The following is a 23818-nucleotide window of genomic DNA, read 5'->3' as shown; positions in this document are numbered from 1 at the left end:
CGAGCGCCCCTCGGAAGGCTTCGGCGCGGCCCGCCCGCCCCGCCCCTCGCTCGGCCTTTTCCGGCAGCCGTCGGCCCGGCTCGGCTGGTTCCGCCGCCGCCGCCGGGGTCCGGGCCTGGTCTGGTCGGCGGGCGGGCCGGCAGCGCCTCTCGGCGGGCCATGGCAGCCTTCGGGGTGCTGAGCTACGAGCACCGGCCTCTCAAGCGGCCGCGCCTGGGCCCGCCCGACGTCTACCCGCAGGACCCCAAGCAGAAGGAGGTGAGCGGGCCGCAGCGCCCCCCCGCGTCCGGAGGGAGAAGGGCCCGGGGGGGCGGCCGTGGCGCTGGGGGCCCCGCCGGGCTCCGGCCGCTCTCGGCCACGGAGGCTCCCCTCCCCCCCGACCGGAGACAGACCCGCCGGCAGCCCGCCCGTGCCCGGACCCGAACGCTGGAGAAGCGCCGGGCTCCCCACGGAGGCTCCGCTGCTCTGGGCCTCGGGGGTCTCCCGGGGGCGGCCCCGCGGCGGGGGTCCAGGGGCTGCCGGGGACGGGGGAGCGCCGGTGACCCTCGCCTTGATCCCCCAGGACGAGCTGACGGCCCTCAACGTGAAGCAGGGCTTCAACAACCAGCCGGCCGTTTCTGGAGATGAACACGGCAGCGCCAAGAACGTCAACTTCAACCCGGCCAAGGTGAGCCCCTCCCCCTCGGACCCCCCCCCCCGGCCCCGGAGCACAGGACGGCCCGTGGCAGCCCAGCCTCCGAGTCCCGGTGAGGGTGGGTCCCGGCTCTCCGGGCTGCCGACCCACAGCCGAAAGCGGCAGCTGCTGGGGAGAGATGGGGCCCGGGAGAAGCAGGGGAACGCGAATGCTGCCTGCCCAGTGCCTCGCCCTGCGTGGGGTCTTGGGATCAGGGGTGAAGCTCTGGGCAGCAGCAATGAGCTGACGAAGTGACGTTGGGAACTTGGGGCTGCCTGGCACCACGTCACTAAGCCCGACGTCTGAAAGAGAGAAAGTGGGCCCTGGCCTCAGGCGGGGGCTCTGCAGCGGCAGAGGAGCCTCTTCTCGGTGTGGGCTGAGGGTGCCGAGTCGTTGCTCTTGAGGGAAAGTGAGGCAGGTGCTTCCGCGGGGTGCCTTGGGGGAAAGAAGCCTGGAAGCTCCTTTTCCTCTTCTCCAGATCAGCTCCAACTTCAGCAGCATCATTGCTGAAAAGCTGCGCTGCAACACCTTGCCCGACACAGGCCGTCGGAAGCCGCAGGTGAACCAGAAGGATAACTTCTGGCCGGTGACGGCTCGCTCCCAGAGCGCGATTAACAATTGGTTCAACGATCTGGCTGGAACCAAACCCCTCACCCACCTGGCTAAAAAGGTACCGCACTGCCAAGGCTCCCCAGATCCCTGAAGGGGCGGCTGAGGTCAGGAGACCCAGAGCATCTGTAAGCCCTCAGGGTTCACTGTTGGACGGCTTTGGCGAGGACTTGGAGAAAGAGACGGGAGCTCTGTCTGGGGAAGGGGACCCCTTAGCCTTCTGCTCAGGCAGGGCAAGAATGCGAGGGATGCGCAGGAGTCCTCAGAGACCCAGCCCTGATGCGGAGCTACAGGTTAGGTGTTGTGCAGGGAGACGAAAGAACGAGACGGAGTGAGCGAAATATGTTGTGAGGAGAGCAGGGGCTGCAGTTCACACGATGCCTGGTTTCCTAGCCCTCCTCCTTGCTTGGTCTCTGACAAAACTGCCCGCAGCCATGTTTGAATCGCCCTCCTCCTGCTGTGCTCTGGCAGGTGCCCATCTTCAGCAAGAAGGAGGAGATATTTAGTTACCTGGCCAAGTACGCAGTGCCCGTGATGAGAGCTGCCTGGCTGATCAAGATGACCTGTGCCTATTACGCTGCCATTACGGAAACGAAGGTGAAGAAGCGGCATGTCATTGACCCCTTCAGCGGTAAGGGCTGCTGCTCAGGCCTCGAACGCTTCCAGGATCAATGTAGCGCCCCGGGCTTGGGTTGAGCTGGGCCTCTCTCAGCCTCCACCCAGGGCATCCGTTTCTCTTGCACCCAAATCGCCAGGATGATCTGGCTTTCCCCCTTCACCATCCCTTGTCTCCGTTGCATCCAAAGCCTTCTCTGCCTGAGGAATCCCAGAGCCGGTCCAGACCTGTCTCTGCCGCTGACCGCCTCTCTCCCTTTCTAGAGTGGACGCAGATTATCACCAAATTTCTGTGGGAGCAGCTGCAGAAGATTGCCGACTTCCATCGGCAGCTGCTGGCACAAGCCTGCGGCTCGCCCTCCAGCATCATGCCCCAGGAGGTGGAGCACTCCGTGAAGCAGTGGGACTACAATGAGAAGCTGGCCATGTTTATGTTCCAGGTGAGAGTGGGGAAGGGAGGTGGCCTCTGGCTGGCTGGCGGGTCCCCTTTGGTGGGAGCTGTGTTGAAGACAGGCGGGCTGAGGCCCCCGGCCCTCTCACTACGCCTCTGCCTGCTCCTTCCAGGATGGGATGCTGGACCGGCATGAGTTCCTGACCTGGGTGCTTGAGTGCTTTGAGAAGATTCGCCCGGGCGAAGACGAGCTCCTGAAGCTGCTCCTACCGCTGCTCCTGCAGGTCAGCCGCCGCTCCCCAGGCAAACTCAGAAGGGCCAGCTGGGTTGAAACGGGAAAACGGGAGTAAAACTGTAAGGAAGGGAGGGCTTTCGCTGGGTGGGCGCTTTCCATCCGTTCAGCGGCCTAGAAGATGGTGGGTGGAAGCTCATGCGCTGGGTCTTGAGGGAGTGCCCGGTGGGTCGGGGGGGGCCCAGAGCGCGGTGGGCTTCTCGGCTAAGCTAATGCTGCAGCCCTGGTCGCTTTTCTCCCCAACAGTATTCCAGTGAGTTTGTGCAGTCTGCCTACCTGTCCAGGCGCCTGGCTTACTTCTGCACCCGCCGGCTTGCTATTCTGCTGGATGCCAGCGGTGGGCACCCGGCTCACCATCTTCCATCTCAGACAGCCCCGGCACTCCCCTCCACCCCGACTCCCCAGCCGGCTGCGGGAAACTCCTCCACCACCCCTTTCAGCGACCTGCTGCTGTGTCCCCAGCATCGCCCAGTAGTGTTTGGGCTCAGCTGCATCCTCCAGGCAAGCGCTTGGCCTTGCAGGGCTCGGGAGGCGCATTTGCGAGTTGTCTAAGAGGAAAGGCCTTCAGAGAGAGCATAGGGACAATCTCAGCCTTTTCCTGGCTGCTCCTTGTAGCACTGCCGGCCGAGGGTCCGTTGCATCGTACGGAGGCCGCACCCACCCCAGCTCCGGCAATGTGAAAAAAAGTCACAATACATTACGACACATTATGTGACGCGGCGAGTTTGACACCCGTGTTGTAGCAGGAGGGCAGAGAGGAAGCATTGGGAACTGCCCGCTGCTGAGGACGGGACTTTCCCTTAGAATCCTAGCAGGTGTGGTTCACCAGCGGAGACACAGGGGAGCCCAGAGGAATAGTGGTGCGAATACCCAGAATCATTTGGCTTTGGGGATCAGAGAGTCCTGTGGAAATGGCTGACCATCTGAGTGCTGGGCACTGAACTGCCCTTGAGAACGACGGCCTCTTTCCCACCCCCGAGAGAACTCAACCTCCCCCTCATCTCCTCTGGCTTTAGAGTATTGTCCTGTGTTGCCCCAGCGCCCTTGTCTGGCATTACTCCCTCACGGACAGCAGAATCAAGACGGGCTCTCCCCTCGACCATCTGCCCATTGCCCCCTCAAACCTGCCCATGCCAGGGGTCAACACCAGCTTCATACAACAGGTGAGCAGCAGCCCACTTCTTGGCTTGGGTCATCTCCAACCCTCGGGGCTGACTCGGGTGGGGGAGGGGCTGTGCCAGGCTTGCTCCCTCCTTGTCTCTCCGACTGGCTCAGGATCCTCGCAAGCGCCAGGGTCTTCCTCTGATGCCCCTTCCTTGCCAGGTCCGAGCCAGGCTCCGGGAGACAGAGCAGCAGATCAAGGAGCGTGGCCAGGCCGTGGAAGTGCGCTGGTCCTTCGACAAATGCCAGGAAGCCACTGCAGGTAGCCCCTGCCCCGACTCCCCCCCGCCCCCTCCCTCGCTGCCCCTGTGTCTGAGCAGCTGGGTTGCAGTTCTCTGCTGCGCAGGCGGTGGGCTCCCTGCCTTTGACCTCTCCCTCTCTCTCCCAGGGTTCACCATCAGCCGGGTGCTCCACACTTTAGAAGTCCTTGACAGTCACAGTTTTGAGCGTTCGGACTTTAGCAATTCCCTGGATTCTCTGTACAACAGGATATTCGGGGGAGGGCCGAGCAAGGACAGTCACGAGGTGGGGCAAAGGGGCTCCTCTGCCTTGGTTCAGCCGTGGGGAAATGGGATCCAACGGGGAGAGGGCGTGATCGGGGCTTTGGACAGGGGCCAGTGCAGGGTGTTCTCTGCTCACATTGTGTTGGCACACAGTGCGCTTCCAAGGCATTTGATTCAGGACAGCCGGGTTGGGACTGCTGCTGCCGGGAGGTGGTCAGGGCTCCCAGCTGAAATCCTTTTAAGATGGACCAGAGAGATCTACCGCAGAGGAGGGAGCCTCTGTGTTCAGCTGCTCAGAGCAAAATCTGAAGCAGGGAAAGCAGCTCGGTGCTGGCTACTTGTTCTCCTGCAGATGAGGAGGCTGGAGGAAGTGGCTACGGCTTTTCAGCTGATGGACGGTCTCCCCCATGCAGCGCATGAAAGGAAGCAACGGCCCTGGCTGCTGCACCGTGGGGAGCTGTCTTGGGGCTTGACGAAAGGCTGGGGAGAAGGTTAGGCCGGCCCTTCCAGCAGATTAACCCCCTTGCTTTCCTGGCAGATCTCTCCCGACGACGACGCCGTGGTGGCTCTGCTCTGCGAGTGGGCCGTGAGCCACAAGCGGTCAGGGCGGCACAGGGCAATGGTGGTGGCAAAGCTGCTGGAGAAGCGGCAATCTGAAATAGAGGCCGAGGTGAGCAGAGGGTGCTTCCACAGGGACTGGTAGAGGTGGTGTGAGAAGGCCAGGAGGGTGGGGAGATGTTCCCTTCAAAAAGGAAATGTCCGTTGGGGTTAATATCCTAGAATGCCCCATTCTGACTCGGCCGGGATTGTTCGGTCACCCCAGTGGCCCATCTTGGCCACGGACAAGGTTGGACATTTCTGGCCAGGTCGGAACACTTTTGAAGTTGATACTGGACATTTGTAGCCAAGACATTTTGGCCTCAAGGTGCTTTACAAATCTCTGTTTTCATCCCCAACAACTTTGTGCGCAGCCCACAAAGTTCATTTGAATATTCTGCAAACACAAATGAACACAACATCCAGAGTGCAGGTAAATTCTTTGGCAAGACCTTAAATCTACCTTAAAACGTTAAATATTTGAAAAAGAAGAAAAAATAATAAAGCCTGTGAAATATTCAGCAGTCATGGTGCTCAAAATGGCAGAGATGGGGGTGTGAAAACTTCCAAAGTCCAAATGCAGCGTGAAAAGAATTGCCCTAGAAAATGGGGTGGTGTTGTGGGAGTGCAGATTCCCTTGTTTGGGAGCAGGCAGTCCCTGCAGGAGATGAGGCCACGGAAATAGTCCCACACGTGGGGTGTTTGTTCCAGCAGAAACTACTGCAGGGGGCCAAATCTGGGCTCTGGTGGCCTTCTGGGGAGGGCCTGGGGGCAGGCGTGGGGCTCACCGCCGTCTGCTCTTGTGCTTGTGCTCAGCGCTGTGGCGACTCAGAAGTGGTGGACGAAAAAGGCTCCATCTCGTCGGGTTCCCTCTCGGCAGTGAGCGCCCCGGTCTTCCAAGAGGTCCTCATGCAGTTCCTGGACAGCCAGGCCCCCGTGCTGAGTATGGACCACGCCCACACCCGGCTCCCGCTTGAGAGGAGGGGGGGGGGTCAGGCCGGGCTCCTCACGCCTCCCTCCCTCCCTCTCTCCCTGGCAGCTGACCCCAGCAGCGAGAACGAGCGGGTTGAGTTCTTCAACCTGGTCCTGCTCTTCTGCGAGCTGATCCGACACGACGTCTTCTCGCCCAACATGTACATGTGCACCCTGATCTCGCGGGGCGACCTGGCCATCGACCACGGGCCCCGCCCCGCCTCCCCTTTTGACGATGCGGCGGACGAGCACGACCGGAAGGAGCGGGAGGGCGGCCACAGCCTCAAGCTGGAGGTTTGAGCTGAAAGCCCTCCTTGTTCTGATCGGGGGTGGGGGGGGCTGGGCTGCTTCGGCTTCAGGGCACTGAAGGAGGCGCCTCGTCCCTTCTCCCTGCCAGGATGCCGGCCTGTCGGAGTGCCACATGGACATCGACCACAGTTCCAGCGCCATCTTTGATGACATGGAGAAGGCTGATTTCTCGGTAGGCCCTGGCCGGTCTTTGGGAAGCCCGTAGGTCCCTCCTTCCCTCACTGGCAAACTTGGGCTGCCTCTTCCCAAGAGAGCCACTGCCCTCCAGTGCCCTTCCTGGGGGAAAAGGAGGTCTAGCCTATTCTGTCTGGGGCCTGTGGGGGCCTCAAGGGGAGCGGAAGCCATGGGATGCTGTTCAGAGAGAGGCAGAAGCCCTTGGTGGAGGGCACTCCTGCCTGCCCGGCTGTCGGGGACAGAGTCTTCCCTGCCAAGATGCAGAATCCACTCACCTTTCTGCCTTTTCCCTGCCCCCACCCCCGCCAGATGTTCTCTCCTTCCATGCACTGTGAATCCAAAGCCAGTCCTTCCCCAGAGAAGCTGGACCCTGAGAAGGACAGGGTGGCAGATGGGACGTTGGCAACACTTTATGACCAGCCTCGACATATCCAGTACTGCACACATTTCCCCATTCCCCAGGTGAGATGCCCTGAGCCGGGCACTGGGGAAGGGCTGCTGTTTGCTGGGCGTGCGAGGGAATAAGCCGGGGCCTGGTGAGGAGGTCCCAGGTGGCTTCACCTGAGAGCCTTTGGGAGGCGCCTCCCTCAGAAAGGCAAGGCCTCCCTGTGGGGTGGCTGGAGAATCTCCCAATGACCGCAGTCGGGACCGGCTCTTTCCCACCTTTCTGCTTTCTCAGGAGGAGTCGAGCAGCCACGAGTGCAACCAGCGGCTGGTGGTCCTTTTCGGTGTTGGGAGGCAGCGCGACGAGGCACGCCACGCCATCAAAAGAATCGGCAAAGATATCTTGAAGGTGCTCAACAGGAAAAGTACAGCAGAGACAGGTTGGTGGAGCTGCTCAGGCCAAAGGGCTGTGTGGAAGCCATTGGGACCTGCGAAGGTCATCACAACGTATCTCCCTTGGGCAGGCGGCGAGGAGGGGCAGAAAAGGAAGAGAAACAAGCCAGAGGCCTTCCCGACCGCAGAGGACATCTTTGCGAAATTCCAGCATCTTTCCCATTTCGACCAGCACCTCGTCACCTCTCAGGTGGGTTCCTGCGGCCGAGGGCTGGCCGGAGGCTGAGAGGAAGCAGTGGGGGGTTGGGGAGCTGTGCTTTAGGCTCTGGAGACCCCTGGGGGTGACTGCTGGGCTCCCCCCTCCCTCCCTCCCTCAGGTATCTCGCAATGTCCTGGAGCAGATCACCAGCTTTGCCTTAGGGATGTCCTACCACCTGCCTCTGGTGCAGCACATCCAGTTCATCTTCGACCTGATGGAGTATTCGCTCAACATCAGCGGGCTCATCGACTTTGCCATCCAGGTGAGCCGCTCAAACCGGGGCCTGGCTGTGTGGAGCTTTCCCCCCCCCAAGGGCAAGGCCCCCCCGGGCTTGCTCAGGAGAGAGCTTGCCCATGGCTGAGACGGGTTGAAAGCCCAGTGCCAAAATCCCCACCCAAAGGCCCCTTGAATCCCCAAGCACGCAAGGGCACAAACAGTAGGCAGCGCGTGCGAGGAATAGGCACACAACGTAACTTGCACTCTCCAGTTCTTTTGCCGTCAAGTGAGATGCCGCAGCCGCACTTGGTGACTTGGATGCCGAGGGCTGCAGCAGGACCTGCTCGCCTCCTCTTGGCTCCCCCCAAGCACAGTGTTCCCCCAAACCCGCCCCTTAAGCCTTCCCACCCCTAGTGGTGCTGGAGGCTATGAGTTGATCTGCATCTTCCCTACCCCCCCTCCTCCCACCGCCCCCCCCGGATCCTGGATGGCTGCTTAGCTGCTGAACGAGCTGAGCGTGGTGGAGGCCGAGTTGCTGCTCAAGTCCTCTGACCTGGTGGGCAGCTACACCACCAGCCTGTGCCTGTGCATCGTGGCCGTCCTGCGGCATTATCACTCCTGCCTTATCCTCAACCAGGACCAGATGGCCCAAGTCTTCGAAGGGTGAGCCCTGGGCACACGCCTGGCCCTGCAAGCTTTAGGGGAGGCTGCCAGCCCTCCTGGATCGGCTCCTTCGGGGGGGGGATTGTGGGCTGGGGCCGCCAAGCCTGTCCTGGCTTTCTCCCATGTGCCTCTCTCCTCCCTCCCAGGCTGTGTGGGGTGGTGAAGCACGGCATGAACCGCTCGGATGGCTCTTCGGCCGAGCGCTGCATCCTGGCCTACCTCTACGATCTCTACACGTCCTGCAGCCACCTCAAGAGTAAATTTGGGGAGCTCTTCAGGTCAGTGCACTGCCCTGCCTGTGGCCCTCCTGCCAGCCTTTTCCATCCCGAGCCCAGCTCCTTCTGCGCCTCCCCACCCGAGGGGGCTCCCGGAGGCCCAGCCAGGGCTACCCAGGTCCCACCGCCTGCTTTCCCCGCAGCGACTTCTGCTCCAAGGTGAAGAACACCATCTACTGCAACGTGGAGCCCTCCGACTCGAACATGCTGTGGGAACCCTTGTTTATGATCGACACCATCGAGAACCCCTCGGCTCACAACTTCACCTACACCAACCTAGGCAAGAGCCTGGCAGACAACCCGGCCAACCGCTACAGCTTCGTCTGCAACGCCCTGATGCACGTCTGCGTGGGGCATCACGACCCGGACCGGTGAGGGCCCGGCCAGCCGAGGGGCCACAGGGGGGCTGCTGATGCCTCTTTCCCTGGGGAGGAGGCACAGGAAGGGGAAGCAGGAGGTCTGGCCTTCCCTCTTTCTTCCCCCCACTTCCTAGCTCCTGGGGGTGGAGATTGGATTCACACGTTACTTTCCGTTTTATTGAATTAGCCACACTTAGTTGTCACTCAGCTTTGTGGCTTTTTCTGCCTCTTGAGAATCCGGCAGACCCATTTCAAAGAGGGTTTCAAAGACGAGGCCCCGTGCACACCTCCAGGCTGGCTGGCCGATGCCGACCTCTCTGTGACTCTCGGCTAATAGCCACGCCCTCACCGGCCCCTGCTCTTCTGCCCAGGGTCAACGACATTGCCATCCTGTGTGCAGAGCTCACCGGCTACTGCAAGCTGCTGAGTGCCGAGTGGCTGGGGGTGCTGAAGGCCCTGTGCTGCTCCTCCAACAATGGAACGTGCGGCTTCAACGACCTCCTCTGCAATGTGGACGTAAGGGCGGGACAGGGAGGGGCAGGAGGGAGGTTTTACAGAGCAGGCATAACGTCTGAGGAGGACCCATTGGTGAAGCAGATGTGGAAGAGGGCTGCGTGTGCTTGAAGGCCGCTCTCTCGGGGAGAAGGCCTGGGCTTGGCTGCAGGGCCCCTGGTGCATTCCCAGGAGCTGGTTGCCTTTAACTGATCTTTTCCTGCCTTGACTTCTGGCTTAGCTCCCAGCAATGCCCCCGTTTGCTCAGGACGTCGTCCTTCTCTCGTTCCAAAACACAAAACCTGACCCCACAGCCTGATCCGGTGCTTTCCTCAATCCCAGCATTTCAGGGATGTGGTTTAAGATCTGATTTGGGAATATTTGCCCAGCACTGGGCGGGGGGGGGTCAGTTCTGAATGTAGATGGTAATACAGGCAGGGGCTCAGCCAAGCTGCCTTCCTCCTTACCTGCAGGTGAGCGACCTGTCTTTCCACGATTCCCTGGCGACCTTTGTGGCCATCCTCATCGCTCGCCAATGTCTGCTTCTGGAGGACCTGATCCGCTGCGCGGCCATTCCCTCTCTTCTCAATGCTGGTGAGGGTCCGGCTGGGGCACCGTCCGAAGCAGTCCCGGAGAGAGGCCCAGCCTGAAGGGCAGCCTGTCCCCTGACCAACCTGCCCTTCTTTTGCAGCCTGCAGTGAACAGGACTCGGAGCCCGGGGCCCGCCTGACCTGTCGAATTTTGCTGCACCTCTTTAAGACCCCTCAGCTGAATCCCTGCCAGCAGGATAGCAGTAAGACATTGGGCCTCGGCTCTCCCAGGACGGGGGCACCTTAGGTGTGTCGGGTGCAGCAGCGGTCAGTCCAGGGCTAAAAGTGTGGGCTCCCCACAGGTAAGCCCTCGGTGGGCATCCGCTCGTCCTGTGACAGGCACCTGCTGGCCGCTTCCCAGAATCGCATCGTGGACGGGGCCGTCTTTGCAGTCCTGAAGGCCGTCTTTGTCCTGGGTGCGTACTTGGACACAGTCTTTTTTGGTGGGGAGGGGCGGAGTCAGATCACTGGATTAGTCCCCCCTCCTGGTTGCAGGGGACGCTGAACTGAAGGGGTCTGGGTTTTCCCACCCGGGAGGGGTGGACGACCTCCTGGATGACGACAAGAAGTCGGCCGGGCGGATGGTCTCCATCGAGACAGCCAGCCTGGATGTTTACGCCAAGTACGTCCTCCGGAGCATCTGCCAGCAGGTAAGACTGTCGGTCCTTGCGGGGAATGTTTGCTCAAAAATGGGCCTTGCCCTGAGCTCGCTCTGGGACTGGTCCAGCTGCTGGGAGGGGGCGGGTGCCAAGCCCCCTTGAGGCACAGACGCGCCTGTGAGGAGGGCCCCACCAGCCCTGCTCCCGGGGCCGCAGGGGGCAGATGGCTCGGTGTGCCTGGCAGAGCCAGAGGCCCCCAGGGTCAGTGGCACGCCCCTCCCCCTTTGTCCACAGGAATGGGTTGGTGAGCGATGCTTGAAGTCCTTGTGCGAGGACAGCAACGACCTGCAGGACCCCGTCCTGAGCAGCACTCAGGCCCAGAGGCTGATGCAGCTGATCTGCTACCCTCACCGGCTGCTCGACAGCGAGGAGGGCGAGAACCCCCAGCGGCAGAGGATCAAGCGCATTTTGCAGGTTCCTGGAGGGGGGGCGCTTTGGCCAGGCGGACGGTGCTCCTTGGCCTCTGCAGGAGCCCGGTGGGAGGGAGGGATTGGCTCTTTCCACGGACGAGGCGTGTGCTGAAATTCTGGCTCTCTTCAGGAGAGCACGAAGCCAGCGGGCGGTTGGCCCCACAGCAGGGCTGTCCTCCTGACAGAGGCGCCCGTCTCCCTTCCTTGCAGAACCTGGACCAGTGGACGATGCGGCAGTCGCTGCTGGAGCTGCAGCTCATGATCAAGCAGACGGCCAGCAACGTAAGGACTGGGGCCGGCTTTCGGGCTTACCTCCCTGGGAGAGGCCAGGGCAGCTCAAGAGGCCGCTGGAGGAGGGCAAAGCCTGGGAGTTCATCCCAGCCGAGTTGCACCGCTGTCCTCTTGCCAGGGCTCCAATGTTTGACTGCCCCCCCCTCCGCCTCCTGCAGCAGGAGATGAATTCCCTCCTGGAGAACATCGCCAAGGCCACCATTGAGGTGTTCCAGCAATCGGCAGAGACCAACTCGGCCAGCAACGGCATCGTCAGCCTGGGCAGCTGCTCCAACCTCATGCCAGCCAACCCCAAAGCCAAGCCTGTCCTGAGGTCAGCAGAAGTCGGCAGAGGTGGGGAGGGGGGGCAGGATACATGGGCTCTGCTGGCCTGACGCTGCTTTCTCGCCCACCCAGCTCCCTGGAACGGTCCGGAGTGTGGCTGGTGGCGCCTCTCATCGCCAAGCTCCCGACCTCTGTGCAGGGCTACGTGCTGAAGGCCGCGGGGGACGAGCTGGAGAAGGGGCAGCATTTGGGGTCTTCCTCCCGCAAGGAGAGAGACAGGCAGAAGCAGAAGAGGTGAGGGACCGGGAGGGGGGGAGGGAAGCCCTGTGAGCCCAGCCCAACCTCTGCCCTTGCCTGCAGCATGACTCTGCTGAGCCAGCAGCCCTTCCTGTCCCTGGTGCTCACCTGCCTGAAGGGCCAGGACGAGCAGCGCGAGGGCCTCCTCACCTCCTTGTACAGCCAGGTTCAGCAGGTAAGTGGAAGGTCCCCAGGGCGGCTTTTTGGCCGCACGTACTCCGGGGGGGGGGCTTCCCTTTCCTGGCCTTTGGCCCCCCAGCGCTTCTGCCTGCTGAGGAAGAGCTGTTCCCATCACCATCCTCTTAGATTGTGACCAACTGGCGGGAAGACCAGTACCAGGACGATTGCAAGGCCAAGCAGCTGATGCACGAGGCGCTGAAGCTGCGTCTGAATCTGGTGAGCTGGGGGGGTGCAGAAGGGGCCCCCTTCTGCCTCCCGAGGCTGCTCCCCTAAGCGTCGGGCAGAGCTGGAGCTGTTGGCCTCCTTTTGCTCCCCTCGCCTCTCCCTTTTTAGGGAGCTCCCTTTCCTTGGACGGGGGAAGCCCCCCTCTTTCTCTGCCCCCAGCCTTCTTGCGGGGCGGGAGCTCATGTGGTCCTTCCCGCCAGGTGGGGGGCATGTTCGACACGGTGCAGCGCAGCACCCAGCAGACCACGGAGTGGGCGGTGCTTCTCCTGGACATCATCAGCAGTGGCACGGTGGACATGCAGTCTAACAAGTGAGCCGTTCCTTCGCCATGACCTCCCCCCCAGCCCCTCACAGGGGGCCCTCTGATTGTGATGAGGGGGGTATTTTTGCCCTGTCTGCTGGGCCTCCTGCAGGGGACCACATCCTTAAGAAGTGCCCCCCCCGAGAGCCCCATCCACAGCAGGACAGGGGCCCAGCTTTCCTGGCCACAAGGGCTGTGTGAATTGGCAGCCCTTCCGGCACAAGGGCAAAGCCTGGCCTGGGCCAAGGGGGCTGCCGCTGCTGCCACTCCTTGCTGACCGCCCTTCCTCTCCGGCCAGTGAGCTCTTCACCACCGTCCTGGACATGCTGAGTGTGCTGATCAACGGCACTCTGGCCGCTGACATGTCCAGCATCTCGCAAGGCAGCATGGAGGAGAACAAGCGGGCCTACATGAACCTGGTCAAGAAGCTGCGGGTAAACCAGAGCGCCCCCCCCAGAGGGAAGGGGTGCACTAGCGGTGTGTTCCTGGGTCGACCTCTGCTTTTTTCCTGTGTAACGCTCTTGTGCCTGAGGGCAGCGGGCAGGAGGGGGCCAACCGGGGGTCCCTGTCCGGAGCCGCAGGAGCGAGGGCGGGATGGCTGGGGCCACGGTGCAGCTCCCCTAGGGCAGCCGCAGTGGCAAGCGTGGCCGGCTTCCTCCTCCGCAGAAAGAGCTGGGCGACCGACAGTCTGAGAGCCTGGAGAAGGTGCGGCAGCTGCTGCCCCTGCCCAAGCAGACCCGGGACGTGATCACCTGCGAGCCCCAGGGCTCCCTCATCGACACCAAAGGGAACAAGATTGCCGGCTTTGACTCCATTTTCAAGAAGGAGGCAAGTGGCTCCCTGGGCCGGGGGGGAGGGGGGGGCTTGGCTCTTGGTGGGAGAGGACGGGGGTTGGGCTGCGGGACTGGCAGTTTCCACAATGAGGAACGAATCCCCATGGCTGTCCTCCCCCCCCCCAGGGCCTGCAGGTCTCCACCAAGCAGAAGATCTCGCCCTGGGACCTCTTCGAGGGCCTGAAGCACTCTGCTCCGCTGTCCTGGGGCTGGTTTGGGACTGTGCGGGTGGACCGCAAGGTCTCCCGCCTGGAAGAGCAGCAGCGGCTGCTCCTCTACCACACCCACCTGAAGCCCAAGCCTCGCAGCTACTACCTGGAGCCACTGCCACTGCCTCCCGAGGAGGAAGAGCCCCCCACTCCGCTGCCCCTGGAGCCGGAGAAGAAGGTGGTCGAGCCGGCCAAGGCGGAGAAGGCCAGTGCCAGCACCGGCAGCTCCGCGGCGGAACCCAAGAACAAGAGTAAGAGCAAGAACAAGAAGCGCGCCCAGTCGGCCAGCAAGAGCGAGGTGAGCCTTCTCCCCAAGGCTGGGCCAGCCCTCCCAGCCCCTCCTCCTGCCTTCTCATGGCCTTTGCCCCCCTCCCCCCCCAGGAATACCTGATGAACGCGGGCCGAGGAGTCTCCTATGGTGCCGGCATTCCCACCGACCTCCTGCATCACCAGCCGGGGAACGCCATGTCTCGCCTGGCCTACGGGCAGCCTCCGGTGGGCCTCTATGCCCAGAACCAGCCCCTCCCAGCAGGTCAGTCAAAGGCCGGCGTCTCCTGGGGAGGAGACCTCCCCCCCCAGCCTGGATTTTGGCAGCTTCCCCAGCAGGACCACCAACCTGAGCCGGGACAGGGAACCCAGCGGAACAGAGGGGCTTCTTCTTGGGCTCCCTCCAAGCTCCCCCAGGCCTCTGGCACTGGCCGGGGCTGAGCTAGGCGCCCCTGGCCTCTTCCGCCTGGAGGTGCCCAGAAGAGATGTGCTGCTTCTCCTTGCAGGCGGCCCTCGGTTGGACACATCGTACCGGCCGGTTCGCATGCCCATAGGCAAGCTAGTGCCTAACCGGCTCCCCTACGCAGGGGTCTTGCCAGCCGGCATGGGCATGCTGGGAATGGACCCTTCCTATAAATCAGCCGTCTACAGGCAGCAGCAGCAGCCGCCACCCCCTGTGCCTGGGGGGCAGCTCCTGCGCCAGCAGCTGCAGGCCAAACTGGTAAGCTCCCAGGGAGGGGGTTTGCAGAGTGGGTCGCCCGAGAGAGGGTCTCCTGTGGGCAGCCGAGTTCCGGAGACCTCTTTGAGGCAGCCTCCAGCTCTTCCAGAAGTGGGACGAAAAGCACCCTGGTCTTTATCCTTCCGCACGGCCCAAAGTAATTTGGGAGAGCATTTGTGCCCAGAAGGAAAGATCTCGGGGCCAGCAAGGGCACCGACTGTGCCCCAGCTGCCTGTGCCGTGACTCTCTCTTGCCTTCCCAGCAAGGCCAGGGGCTCCTGGGGCAGCCACCAGTGCGCCAGATGCCTCCCACTCCGGCCTATGGAACCGGGCAGTCCTCACAGGTGAGTCCCCAGCCCTCCGGCGGCTTCTTCCAGGAAACGTTCTCCTGCCCAGACAACTGGGAAAGGAAGCTGGTGGGGCCGAGCACGGTCTCTGTTCGGCAGGAGCACCAGAGGCTGGCCGCCTTTTTCTCTGACGCCTCTGAGCAGTAACTAGCCTGCTTGGCCCATTGCTGACCCGGGCCCTGCTCCCCTCTTCCCCCTGCAGGGTTACACCCCCTACGGGGTGCCTCACCTGGGCCTTCAGCAGCATCCCTCCCAGGCCAGCACCATGGTCCCTTCGACCTATTCCAGCCAGACCTACCAGAACACCCACCCCAGCGCCAACCCTGCCTTCGTCGACGCCGTCCGATCCATGCAGAGGCCCAGTGGATACGTGCACCAGCAGGCCCCGGCGTATGGGCACGCCCTGAATGCCGCCCAGAGGTACCTGGGGGAGCTGCAGGGCTGCGTCCGCCCCCACCGATCCAGCCAAGGCTCTGCCCGAAAGGCTGCTCTGGCCAGCCGGGGGGGGCTGTCTCGGCCTGCCCTCTGATGCGCCGGTTCTCCCCGGCCTCCACTTCAGGTTTCCCCATCAGCCGATGCAGCAGCCAGCCATGATGGGCAGCATCAACCACCTGAGCACGCAGGGGGTCCCCGCAGGGGTCCGGCCCAGCCAGCTTCTGCCTGACCAGCAGCAGCAGCAGCAGCAGCAGCAGCAGCAATACCTGAGGCAGCAGCAGCAGCAGCAGCAGCAGCAGCAGCAGCAGCAGATGCTACGGGTGAGCAGCGACCCTCTGGCAGGCCCCTTCCCTCCCTGGGGGGACTGTGGACCTGCCTGGGGCTTAAGCAAGCTCTGATAACGGGACTGGAAGTCTGTGGCAAAAGGGGAGGGGTCTAAAAGAGGGGAGGTCCTTGTGCAGGCTGCTTCAATGGCTGCCACGGGCGCAGTTGGCAGAAAGCCGCCTGGTCTGAGGTGACCCTCCGTCTTCCCAGGGGCTCCTGGCTGCGCTTCTCACGGATTCCCTTCGCCCTTTTTTTTTGCAGCAGCAGCAGCAGCCCCCCCCACAGCCACAGCCCCAACAGCCACAGCCACCCCCCCAGCAGCCTCCCCCAGTGCCCCCCGTCCCTCAGCCGCAAGCTCAGGGCCAGCCACCGGGACTGGGGATGCAAGGCCTGGCTCCTCAACAGCCCCTGGTAAGTCCGGAAGTCCCTCTTCCTGGGGTAGCCAGGGATTCCCAGCCGCCCACAGCCTCAGTGACGTCTCCCCCTCTGCGCAGTTCCAGCGACAAGGCCTCCAGCAGACGCAGCAGCAGCAGCAGACGGCCGCCTTGGTCCGGCAGCTCCAGCAGCAGCTCTCCAGTAAGGCCTGGGCCCCGGGCCCTGTAGCTCAGACGGCCGGGCAGGGCTGCAGCCTTCCAGGCTCCTCTTAGGGGAAGGAAGTGGGGTTCTCGGGGGGGGGTGCTCTCCCTCACAAAGCACACCGGAACAGGCGGTCCTCAGTGAGAGCTGAAGGCAAGGGAGGGAGCTTCGTGGGAGGGGGGATCCAGGGGGCCGTTGCGGGTCTGGAGAAGCAGGCTGCTTTTGGCTGCCGGCATTGCTGGAGGCAGCTTCTCTCCCCGCCCCCTTGCCAGGCCTTCTTCTTCCCACCTGGCAGATCAGAGCCGTTCACAGTGGCGGCGTCTGAACTGGGGGAAGGCAGAGGAGCTGCCCGCCCTGGCACCGGGGGAGGGGACTCTGCCGACGCTTCAGAGGACCCACCGAGGGGCTCTCTTGGGCGTCTGGCCTGTGGGGCAGCCCCGGAGTTGGGCTCCTCCTGCTGCCTCAGCAAAAAAGTCTGGCTTGTAGGGGGAGGGATAGAATTGGGGCTGCCCCTCGGACGGCTTTGGTCCCTCTTGCAGCCTTGGAGATGGGCCAGCAGCTTCCCTCGGCAGGCTGAGGAGGCCAAGGCTGCGGCGACTGTGAGCCTGGGGAGAAATGGGTCACTCCTACAGTGGTTTGTCCTCATCCTTTCCCCCCCAAGAGCCCCCCACCACGGGCCCAGCCGAGTTTGGCTGGAGTGGGATGCAGGGAGCCGTGGCAACATCACAGACGTGTGCTTGAGAAGTTTGTCGGGCGCAGGGGAGCTGTGTCCTGCCACAGAGCCGGGTCGTGTGATGGGCACCTCCTGCCGTGCCCTCCTCTTCCATATCCAGCCAGCTTCTGCCCCAAATACTGAGCTGTTTGCTCCCCTCCCTTCCCAGCATCTGACTCCTTGTTTGGCCCGCACAGATACGCAGCCCCAACAGAGCAGCAACCCATTCGGACGGTATTGAGCCCCGCGAGAGAAGAAGCAGCTTCACGGTGGACTTGGAAGGGCCATTCTTCAGGGCCGGGGGGGGGAACCAGCCCCCCACCCCACCCGTGGACTCTGGCCGTGCAGCGGCACCCCCCACCCATCCACGGCCAGGAGTGTTTTATCATGCCAAACGAGTGTTTTTAATCTCCACTTTCTACCAGTGTTTCTGAATCCTGTGTGATTGCTAGAGTCTCCCACCCCACTTTGATTTCAGCTTTTAATAAGTTTTTAGTATTTTTGTTAAAATAATGACAAAAAAAACAACTTGTAAGATTTTATACTTTATTTATACCAGATGAACCCTGTATCACAGATGTCCTGAAAAGAAATACACAGAGCATACTTTCCAGAACGCATCTTGGTTTTCCGGAGCGGGAGGGGACGGAGGCGAGGTGCAGAGCTTCCTCTTTCCGTATTTTGAGATCCGTTCTCCTAATTGGTGCTAAAAAGGGGTGTGGATGCCCCCCCCCCCGTCTCCTCCGGTTCCACTTGCCTGGGCTGTTAACAAGGGAGAACATGACCCTTCTGTGGGTGGCACGGAGAGGACGGCCAGCCATGCCCTCGCAAAGCCAAATGCGGAGATGGCTGGGCAGTCCTCCTGCCCACGGGCATCGCTGTTCAGGCACCCGCTTTGGTTCGAGGAACCGTTGAGCTGTTGAGCAACATTGGCATCTGCAGTTTCTCTTCCCTTCCGATGTCATCTGTCTTAGAAAGATTGGTGGCCCTTGAGCCGCACACCTGCTCACCCCCCAAGTCTCTTGTGTTTGGGGGTGCGAGAGATGGTGCTCTGCTGGTTTAGTCTCCCCATTTTGATCTGCTGGCTTTGACTGGTTGGCCTTGGCTTAATTGCACCGCAGGATTCGTGTGTGTGTGTGTGAATTGTCCAAGTCTGGTGCAATGCTGAACGGTCCTGTGCAGCTGGTTTTTGCACAGGGAGGGCTTCCAGCACAGAAGCTGATTTCCCCACTAAAGACATTGGGGGGAGGTCTTTGCAGAAGAGGGGTGAGGGGCAGCCCTCTGTCGAAGTCTGTCACCTCGGCTTTTCCCCAGAGCCGTTTGTGGGATAGTTCAAGGTTTGCATCCTTTTCAGTGTGGTTGGTGGAGGCCTGGAAAGGACATGAACCCCCCCCCCCCGGGTCTCTTCCAGGAGGCTTCCCGTCTCTTCTAGGACCTGCAGGATCCAGTCCCAGTGCAGACTGGGGCACCTTTCTCTGAAGTGAGCCTCCCTGGCCAGGGAGGGGAGCTGGTGTCTTTCCGGAGGTCCGGCCTGGCCTTCCATCTTCCCACGTCTGTTACTTGTAGTGTTTTTATACCTTATGCCCTCTTTCCGGGGGTTCCCCTACAGCCCTGTCTTCGTCTTTCTCTGAACAAAGCACGTGAAAACCCTTGTCCTTCGCCTCTTCTTAGATGAAGGCTGGCAAGTGTCCAGGTTACCCAGGCTCATTCTCCAAGACAGCCAGTTGCAGCCATTTTCTTCCACACACACAGGCTGCCTCGCATCACGCGGTCCCTCTGAGCGTTGCCTCTTCCTCTGAGCAGTTCCTCTTTCTTGTAAAAGAATGTTTATGCACCACTTCATCGGAGCTCATCCAGGCTAATCTGGATTCCCCTAGTCCAGTGCATAATCAGCATTTTAACTCTGCCCCCTTCAAGGCTAACTCCCATGTTTGCTAGTCCAGGCCAACTCCGTCTTGGCTGCTCGGGCCCTGGAGGACAAAACCTCCTGGCGTGTGGCTCTCCCAGCGTAGAAAAGCAGCATCCTGGAGGCACGTGACCTGCTGCCCAACGAGGTCACCGAACATGAGGTCATTCTGGCTTTTACCAGATGCACACAGAGCTCCCTGAACCATCTATAGTTGCCACTTCCGATTCAGGTTGCTGACGTGAGTGGGCAGACCTTTCAGGATTGAACCATTGCAGGTCTTCTGACCTGGGGAAGCCCTGAGTTGTTGCTTCGTGGCAGAGATGTTCAAGAAATGCATGGAGCCAAGGAGCCCTGCCAGGTGCCGATTCCTTGCCCTGCCGTTACCGTGGGATCCGACCCTCTTCTGCGGTCAGAGATGCCCTCCCGTGGCTTCTGGCTCCTCTGCCAGCCGTCTGGTTGTGACTGGCCACAGATTGCCTAGCACCCAAAGGCTGCTTGGGATCTGGAAAGCTGCAGGCTCTCAGTGCACGGGAGCCCCATTCTGAGCCACAGTGGCGGCAAATGCAAAATAGGCCTTGAAGAAATGGCCTCTGGATCTGCACAAAATATTCTCTTCTTGAAATTAGTGCGCAATCTTTTCCCAAAAGCTACCGTGTTACCCTGTTGCAATGAAAGATTTTGGGGCAGGCGTTTATTACAGCTTAGCTTCTGCAGCCCATTTCAATAAAGTCAAGAATAACGATTCATGAATCTGAGAAACAGGCTCTCCTTCAGAAACGCTTATTTGTTTCTTTAAACGCCAGCCCTGCGTTCGCTCATTGAAGCAACCCAGAATGTGGTTTGCCTGGTTTCTCCTTAAGTCTTGTGTGACCTCCGGCGCTGGTGTCACTGAGCAAACTGCAGTTAATCCCACAAAAGTTTTTGATGCCTGAATGTTTCAAGGGCACATAACCCCCATCAACAAAGTTCAACTGCAGAAAGTCGGATGCATCAAAAGTCTGTGAGAGAAGCCAATTTGCTTCAAAGCATTTGGGTACGGGAAAGCAAGCTTTATTTTCTCTGGAGTCCAGATCTTCCCCTGAGCCTCGGCCTTGGCATCAGAAAGTGAGCCCAGAGGCTGGGCACCAGTTTGAAGCCCAGCAAATGATGGAACAATTATTCCCTCAAATGGCTGTATGTAGTGCTCTGAATGCAGGACGGTAGCCATCAAAGTCTCTCCATACCCAAAAGAAGTCCCGAGATGGGGTAGCAAAATTCTTGCAAATGTCTATTCATTTCCTCTAATGTCCTACTTTTATGTTCTTAAGTGCAGCCAGATCTCCGAAAACCTCAACCTCGAGGGATCTCTCATTCAAGCAAGTGAAACCCAACCAGCCCTTTACTTGGGCAAGTGCAAAACACACCAAGCTATTAAGACACCATTTAAAAAGGTGTAAAGACAGCAGTAAAGCTAATATCTCCTCAATAGTTGGAGAAAAAAAAATCTGGGTGGGCTTCAAATGGCAAGTTGAAGAATGGATTCATGCTTGTGTGTGAACTTGAAAAAGGTCCATTCATGGTTGCTTTTGCCAGACGCTTCCTTTGCAGCCCCTGGAACTCTCTGCTAAGGGAAATTATCACCAGCTTCTGGACTTTTTCTATACAGTACATTGTAAAGCATTTATGCCTGACTGAGCTTTTAGATTTAGATTTAGATTTTATTAGATTTATATACCGCCCTTTCCCGAAGGACTCAGGGCGGTTTACAGGGCATTTTAAAATCACATCAATATAAAATACAAAGTTAAAAGAGAATTAAAAGATTAAATTATCCCTGAAAATAAAACCCCAGTTAAAATTCTCAGCCTGGGTCAGAGAGCTCAAAGAGCCACTTTTGAGCTGAGTGGTAGCGTTTTATGTTATTTAAGAATTTATATACTGCTTTAATCAAGATTTAAGTCTACTTTTATTATTTGTCATGAGGTTTTACATTATTGCTTTGAAACGTGATGCTTTTATGACCCTTGAAGCTAATGTTTGATAGCCAGGACTATTAAACTGGCTACATAAGTAAACTCAAGCAGGGATTTTGTTCCTCTTGTGTCTGGCGGCAATTTACAGCCCTGGTATCTTGCCCAGTGCTGGTGGATTTTGTCCAGAGTGAAATTTCAGAACCTTAAATTCTGTCCTCTTAATTGGGCCCCAGAATCCAGGAGGACTGTGTGTGATTCACAGAGACCCGCCGTTTACCTCATTCCTTCAGGCTTCAGGAGAATGAAAAGCACAGTAGAAGCTGCCCATTAGGGAGGACGTGAAGCCGGCCCTTTTGTTACCGTCTCTGATCTTTTTAAACACCTGGCCCAGTTCCGTGAAATACGGATGGTTTCCCTCAGGTGGAGCTGATGGAAGCAACAGGCGGAAACGGGCATCTGCCCTGTTTCTCTGACCGACTTTGAAGATCTGGAAGGAGACTCAGCAGCTCGGCAGCTTTCCCCTCCCGAGGTGGAGCTGAGCTGGTCCACTAACCCAGCTCCTGCCTGACCTCCTGCCCATTTTGTCTCATGGTTTGTGACTCTTTCATAGCATGGAGGACACGGAAAACCAGGGCCTCATATCCCCTCTGGGGAGTCATGTCTAGTGGTCAGGGAGCGTCAGCCCCTTGGGATAAGAGTGGAATTGGTCAATTTCCTCTGAGACGGTTGCCATCCGGGAGGCAGATCTGGCAAACGTGGCCTCAGTGAACCGGGTGGGAGCACCTGCTGCTGAAAAGCCACTGTCTATGGAGGGAGCAATTAGCAGGGCTAAATTTAACCAAAGGAGCATCACTCCTTAGCATCAAACCCAAAATGGTGCCACCATTTCATTTTTTTAAAAGAGAAAAATACATGAAAAGCAAATCTCTTGGATGAGAAAAGAATTTTTCTGGGGGAAACCTGCTCCTTGGATGATCAGAGGCTGGTCGGAAGGCAGCAAAAAACCTGAGTGAAGGAGAGGGAGGGGGAGTGAACGCACAGCACCTTGGACAGCACCCCAGGCAGGTGGAAGACTCGGCGCCGCCTCCCAGGGCCCCTTCCTCCCGGTGGCCGGAGTTTGGCCGGTCTGCAAGCAAAGGTCCGCCAAGCTCCAGATTTCAAAGTGGGTCTGAAATAAAAGGCCAGGTTGGTGTTCTTTCGTTAGGTGCACACGTGCCCTGATTTGTCCCTATTTCTTAGAGCAGGGTTTCTCCATTTAGAGACCAACCTTTCCATCCAGAGCAGATTCCGAGACAGCTGCTGAAGGAGAGTTGGGCGCCTGTGGGTCGTGGAAAAGAGCACCCCGGAAACCACAACTGCAGTTGCTCATTTGGGGGGGCTGGGACCCAAAGAATGTGGAAAGACCAGGCAGACGGGGGGGGGGGGCTGGCAGGCATGTGCGGGAGCTCTTGGGGGGGGCGAGACCAGTGGAAACGGGGGGGAGGGGAGGCTGCTGAGGTCTGGGGAGAGCAGAAGGGGGGGGTCTGGAAGGAGGGCAAGCAAGCAGTGCGCCCTTTGTTTCTGGGCCCATCAGACGGCAGCCCGCGCAGTCCCTGCCGCGTCGCCCTCTCCTCGGAAGCCTCTTCTGTGGAACGGGGAGAGGGGGCAGCTGCTCCCGGGCTTCTGCTGGGAATCCGGACGAAACGAGACGCCGGCGCCGGCAGACCCTCCCTCCCGGGACCGGCCCGAAGGAGGCAGTTTCGCGGGGCCCAGGCGCCCGTCTCCCGCTCGCCACCTGCTGCGGGGGGCTTCCGGGCGCGGGGGCTGAGTCGGGGGTCGCAAGGACGTCCTTCCCCGCCCCCGCGCCCTACAGCCCCCGCGCCGCCAAGCACAGCGAATGGCCGCCTCGGGTCTAAGGAGGATCCCTCCCGCGCCGCGGCCCCTCCTCGCCTCCCGCTCGCGCGCGCCCGCCCGCCCCCGCTGCACGCGGGCGCGCGCGCGGGGCGGGGACTTCGGCGGCGCTGACGGCGGCCGTTGCAGGAGACCTTCCGCGCCCCCTCCCGCCGCCGCCTCCGCCGCCCCGGCTCCTCCCGCGCCGGCCCGGCATGGCTGCCGCGGGACCGCCGCCGCCGCCTTCGCCGCCTTCGCCGCAAAGGGGGGAGCAGCAGCAGCAGCAGCAGCGCCTCAGCGGGTGAGCAATCGGGGAGGGGCGACGGGGGAGGCGAAGGACGAGGACGGCGGGAGGGCGCGCGGCGTGGCCGGGGGGGGCGAGGGCAGCCCACCGCGCTTCCCCCTCGCTCCCTCCGCAGCTGCAGCAGCCGACCCCGCGCCCCCGCCCGATCGCCCGCCGGTTTAGGCGAGGATGGAGCAGGCGCGGGGGCGCGGAGGGGGCCGCCGCTGCTGCGGCGACCGGTCTCTCGCGTTGCCATGGTGACGGTGCAGGAGGATGGCAGAGGACCCCCATTTAGGCGGGGGGGGGCGAGCGGGGGCGGAGGCTGCTTCCCCCTCCCCGGCCCGCGTGCCTCCCCTGTGCGGCGGGTCTCGCTGGTTCTGCCGCGCCGCAGCCAAGGACGGGGCGCCCGAGGAGGGAGACGCGCGAGCGGGGCGGCTGCTCCGACGCCCTCTCCGGCCCGGGTGGGGCCGCTCGCCCTCCGCCTCCATGGGGAGCCTGGGCTGCGGGCACCGCCGAGGTTGCTCCGGGGCTGGCAGAGAAGGGAGAAGACGGCCTGGAGCGCCCGGGCGCCGTCCCGCCTTGCCCTAGCCTGGATAGCGAGGGAGGATCGGGGTCGTCCGCCTGAAAGGCGGGTGAGCCCCAAAGCTTTTCCCCGGCAATGATATGGGAGGAAGGGGATGTGCCTCTGTTTGTCCCCCTACCGAAGTTGTTGTATCTCTGGTCTGGTGCTGGAGTGACTGAGGCACCTTGAACATGAGCAGAGTGCCTTCGTTGTGCCCACCGAGCTGGCAGGTGCAACGCCTCGCCTCGGCTGCCCTCTCCCCCAGCCTG

General features: G+C 60.8%; 1 protein-coding gene across 5 annotated transcripts; it reads left to right on the top strand.

The window, feature by feature from the left end:
* The first annotated feature begins 33 nt into the window (after positions 1-33).
* Positions 34-17585, top strand: MED12 (mediator complex subunit 12). 5 transcript variants are annotated; one of them, XM_081336664.1, is made up of 44 exons: positions 34-258; positions 563-667; positions 1152-1343; positions 1754-1913; positions 2162-2337; positions 2462-2572; positions 2827-3081; positions 3597-3743; positions 3904-4003; positions 4130-4266; positions 4783-4914; positions 5658-5784; positions 5881-6107; positions 6211-6294; positions 6606-6758; positions 6976-7120; positions 7205-7323; positions 7451-7594; positions 8048-8211; positions 8358-8489; positions 8630-8857; positions 9217-9361; positions 9811-9931; positions 10029-10130; positions 10230-10343; positions 10423-10577; positions 10821-11000; positions 11207-11278; positions 11446-11600; positions 11684-11845; positions 11912-12023; positions 12155-12244; positions 12454-12563; positions 12853-12988; positions 13221-13382; positions 13514-13894; positions 13978-14128; positions 14370-14584; positions 14844-14924; positions 15130-15347; positions 15487-15682; positions 15948-16097; positions 16181-16262; positions 17172-17585. In XM_081336664.1, exons 1-44 carry the CDS (start codon positions 160-162, stop codon positions 17213-17215), a joined length of 6471 nt encoding a protein of 2156 aa, XP_081192790.1. In that variant the 5' UTR covers positions 34-159; the 3' UTR covers positions 17216-17585. The 5 variants fall into 5 exon arrangements, with proteins under 5 accessions (XP_081192790.1, XP_081192791.1, XP_081192789.1 ...); XM_081336665.1 differs by having other exon boundaries at positions 6976-7323; positions 15951-16097; XM_081336663.1 differs by having other exon boundaries at positions 6976-7323.
* The last annotated feature ends 6233 nt before the right edge of the window (positions 17586-23818 follow it).

Source organism: Vipera berus (genome assembly GCF_964194415.1).
Source record: "Vipera berus genome assembly, chromosome: 11".
Lineage (NCBI taxonomy): Eukaryota > Metazoa > Chordata > Lepidosauria > Squamata > Viperidae > Vipera > Vipera berus.
The sequence above is the reverse complement of the archived record's forward strand: the minus strand, read 5'-3'. Positions and strand labels throughout refer to the sequence as shown.

What these genes read in the sequence shown, in the direction of transcription:
- MED12 (XM_081336661.1), top strand. Translation starts at nt 160, where the DNA reads ATGGCAGCCTTCGGGGTGCTGAGCTACGAGCACCGGCCTCTCAAGCGG. An exon ending in TGTCATTGACCCCTTCAGCG is followed by an intron (nt 1,914 to 2,161) that starts GTAAGGGCTGCT and finishes CTCCCTTTCTAG; the next exon opens with AGTGGACGCAGATTATCACC. An exon ending in CGAGCAAGGACAGTCACGAG is followed by an intron (nt 4,267 to 4,782) that starts GTGGGGCAAAGG and finishes CTTTCCTGGCAG; the next exon opens with ATCTCTCCCGACGACGACGC.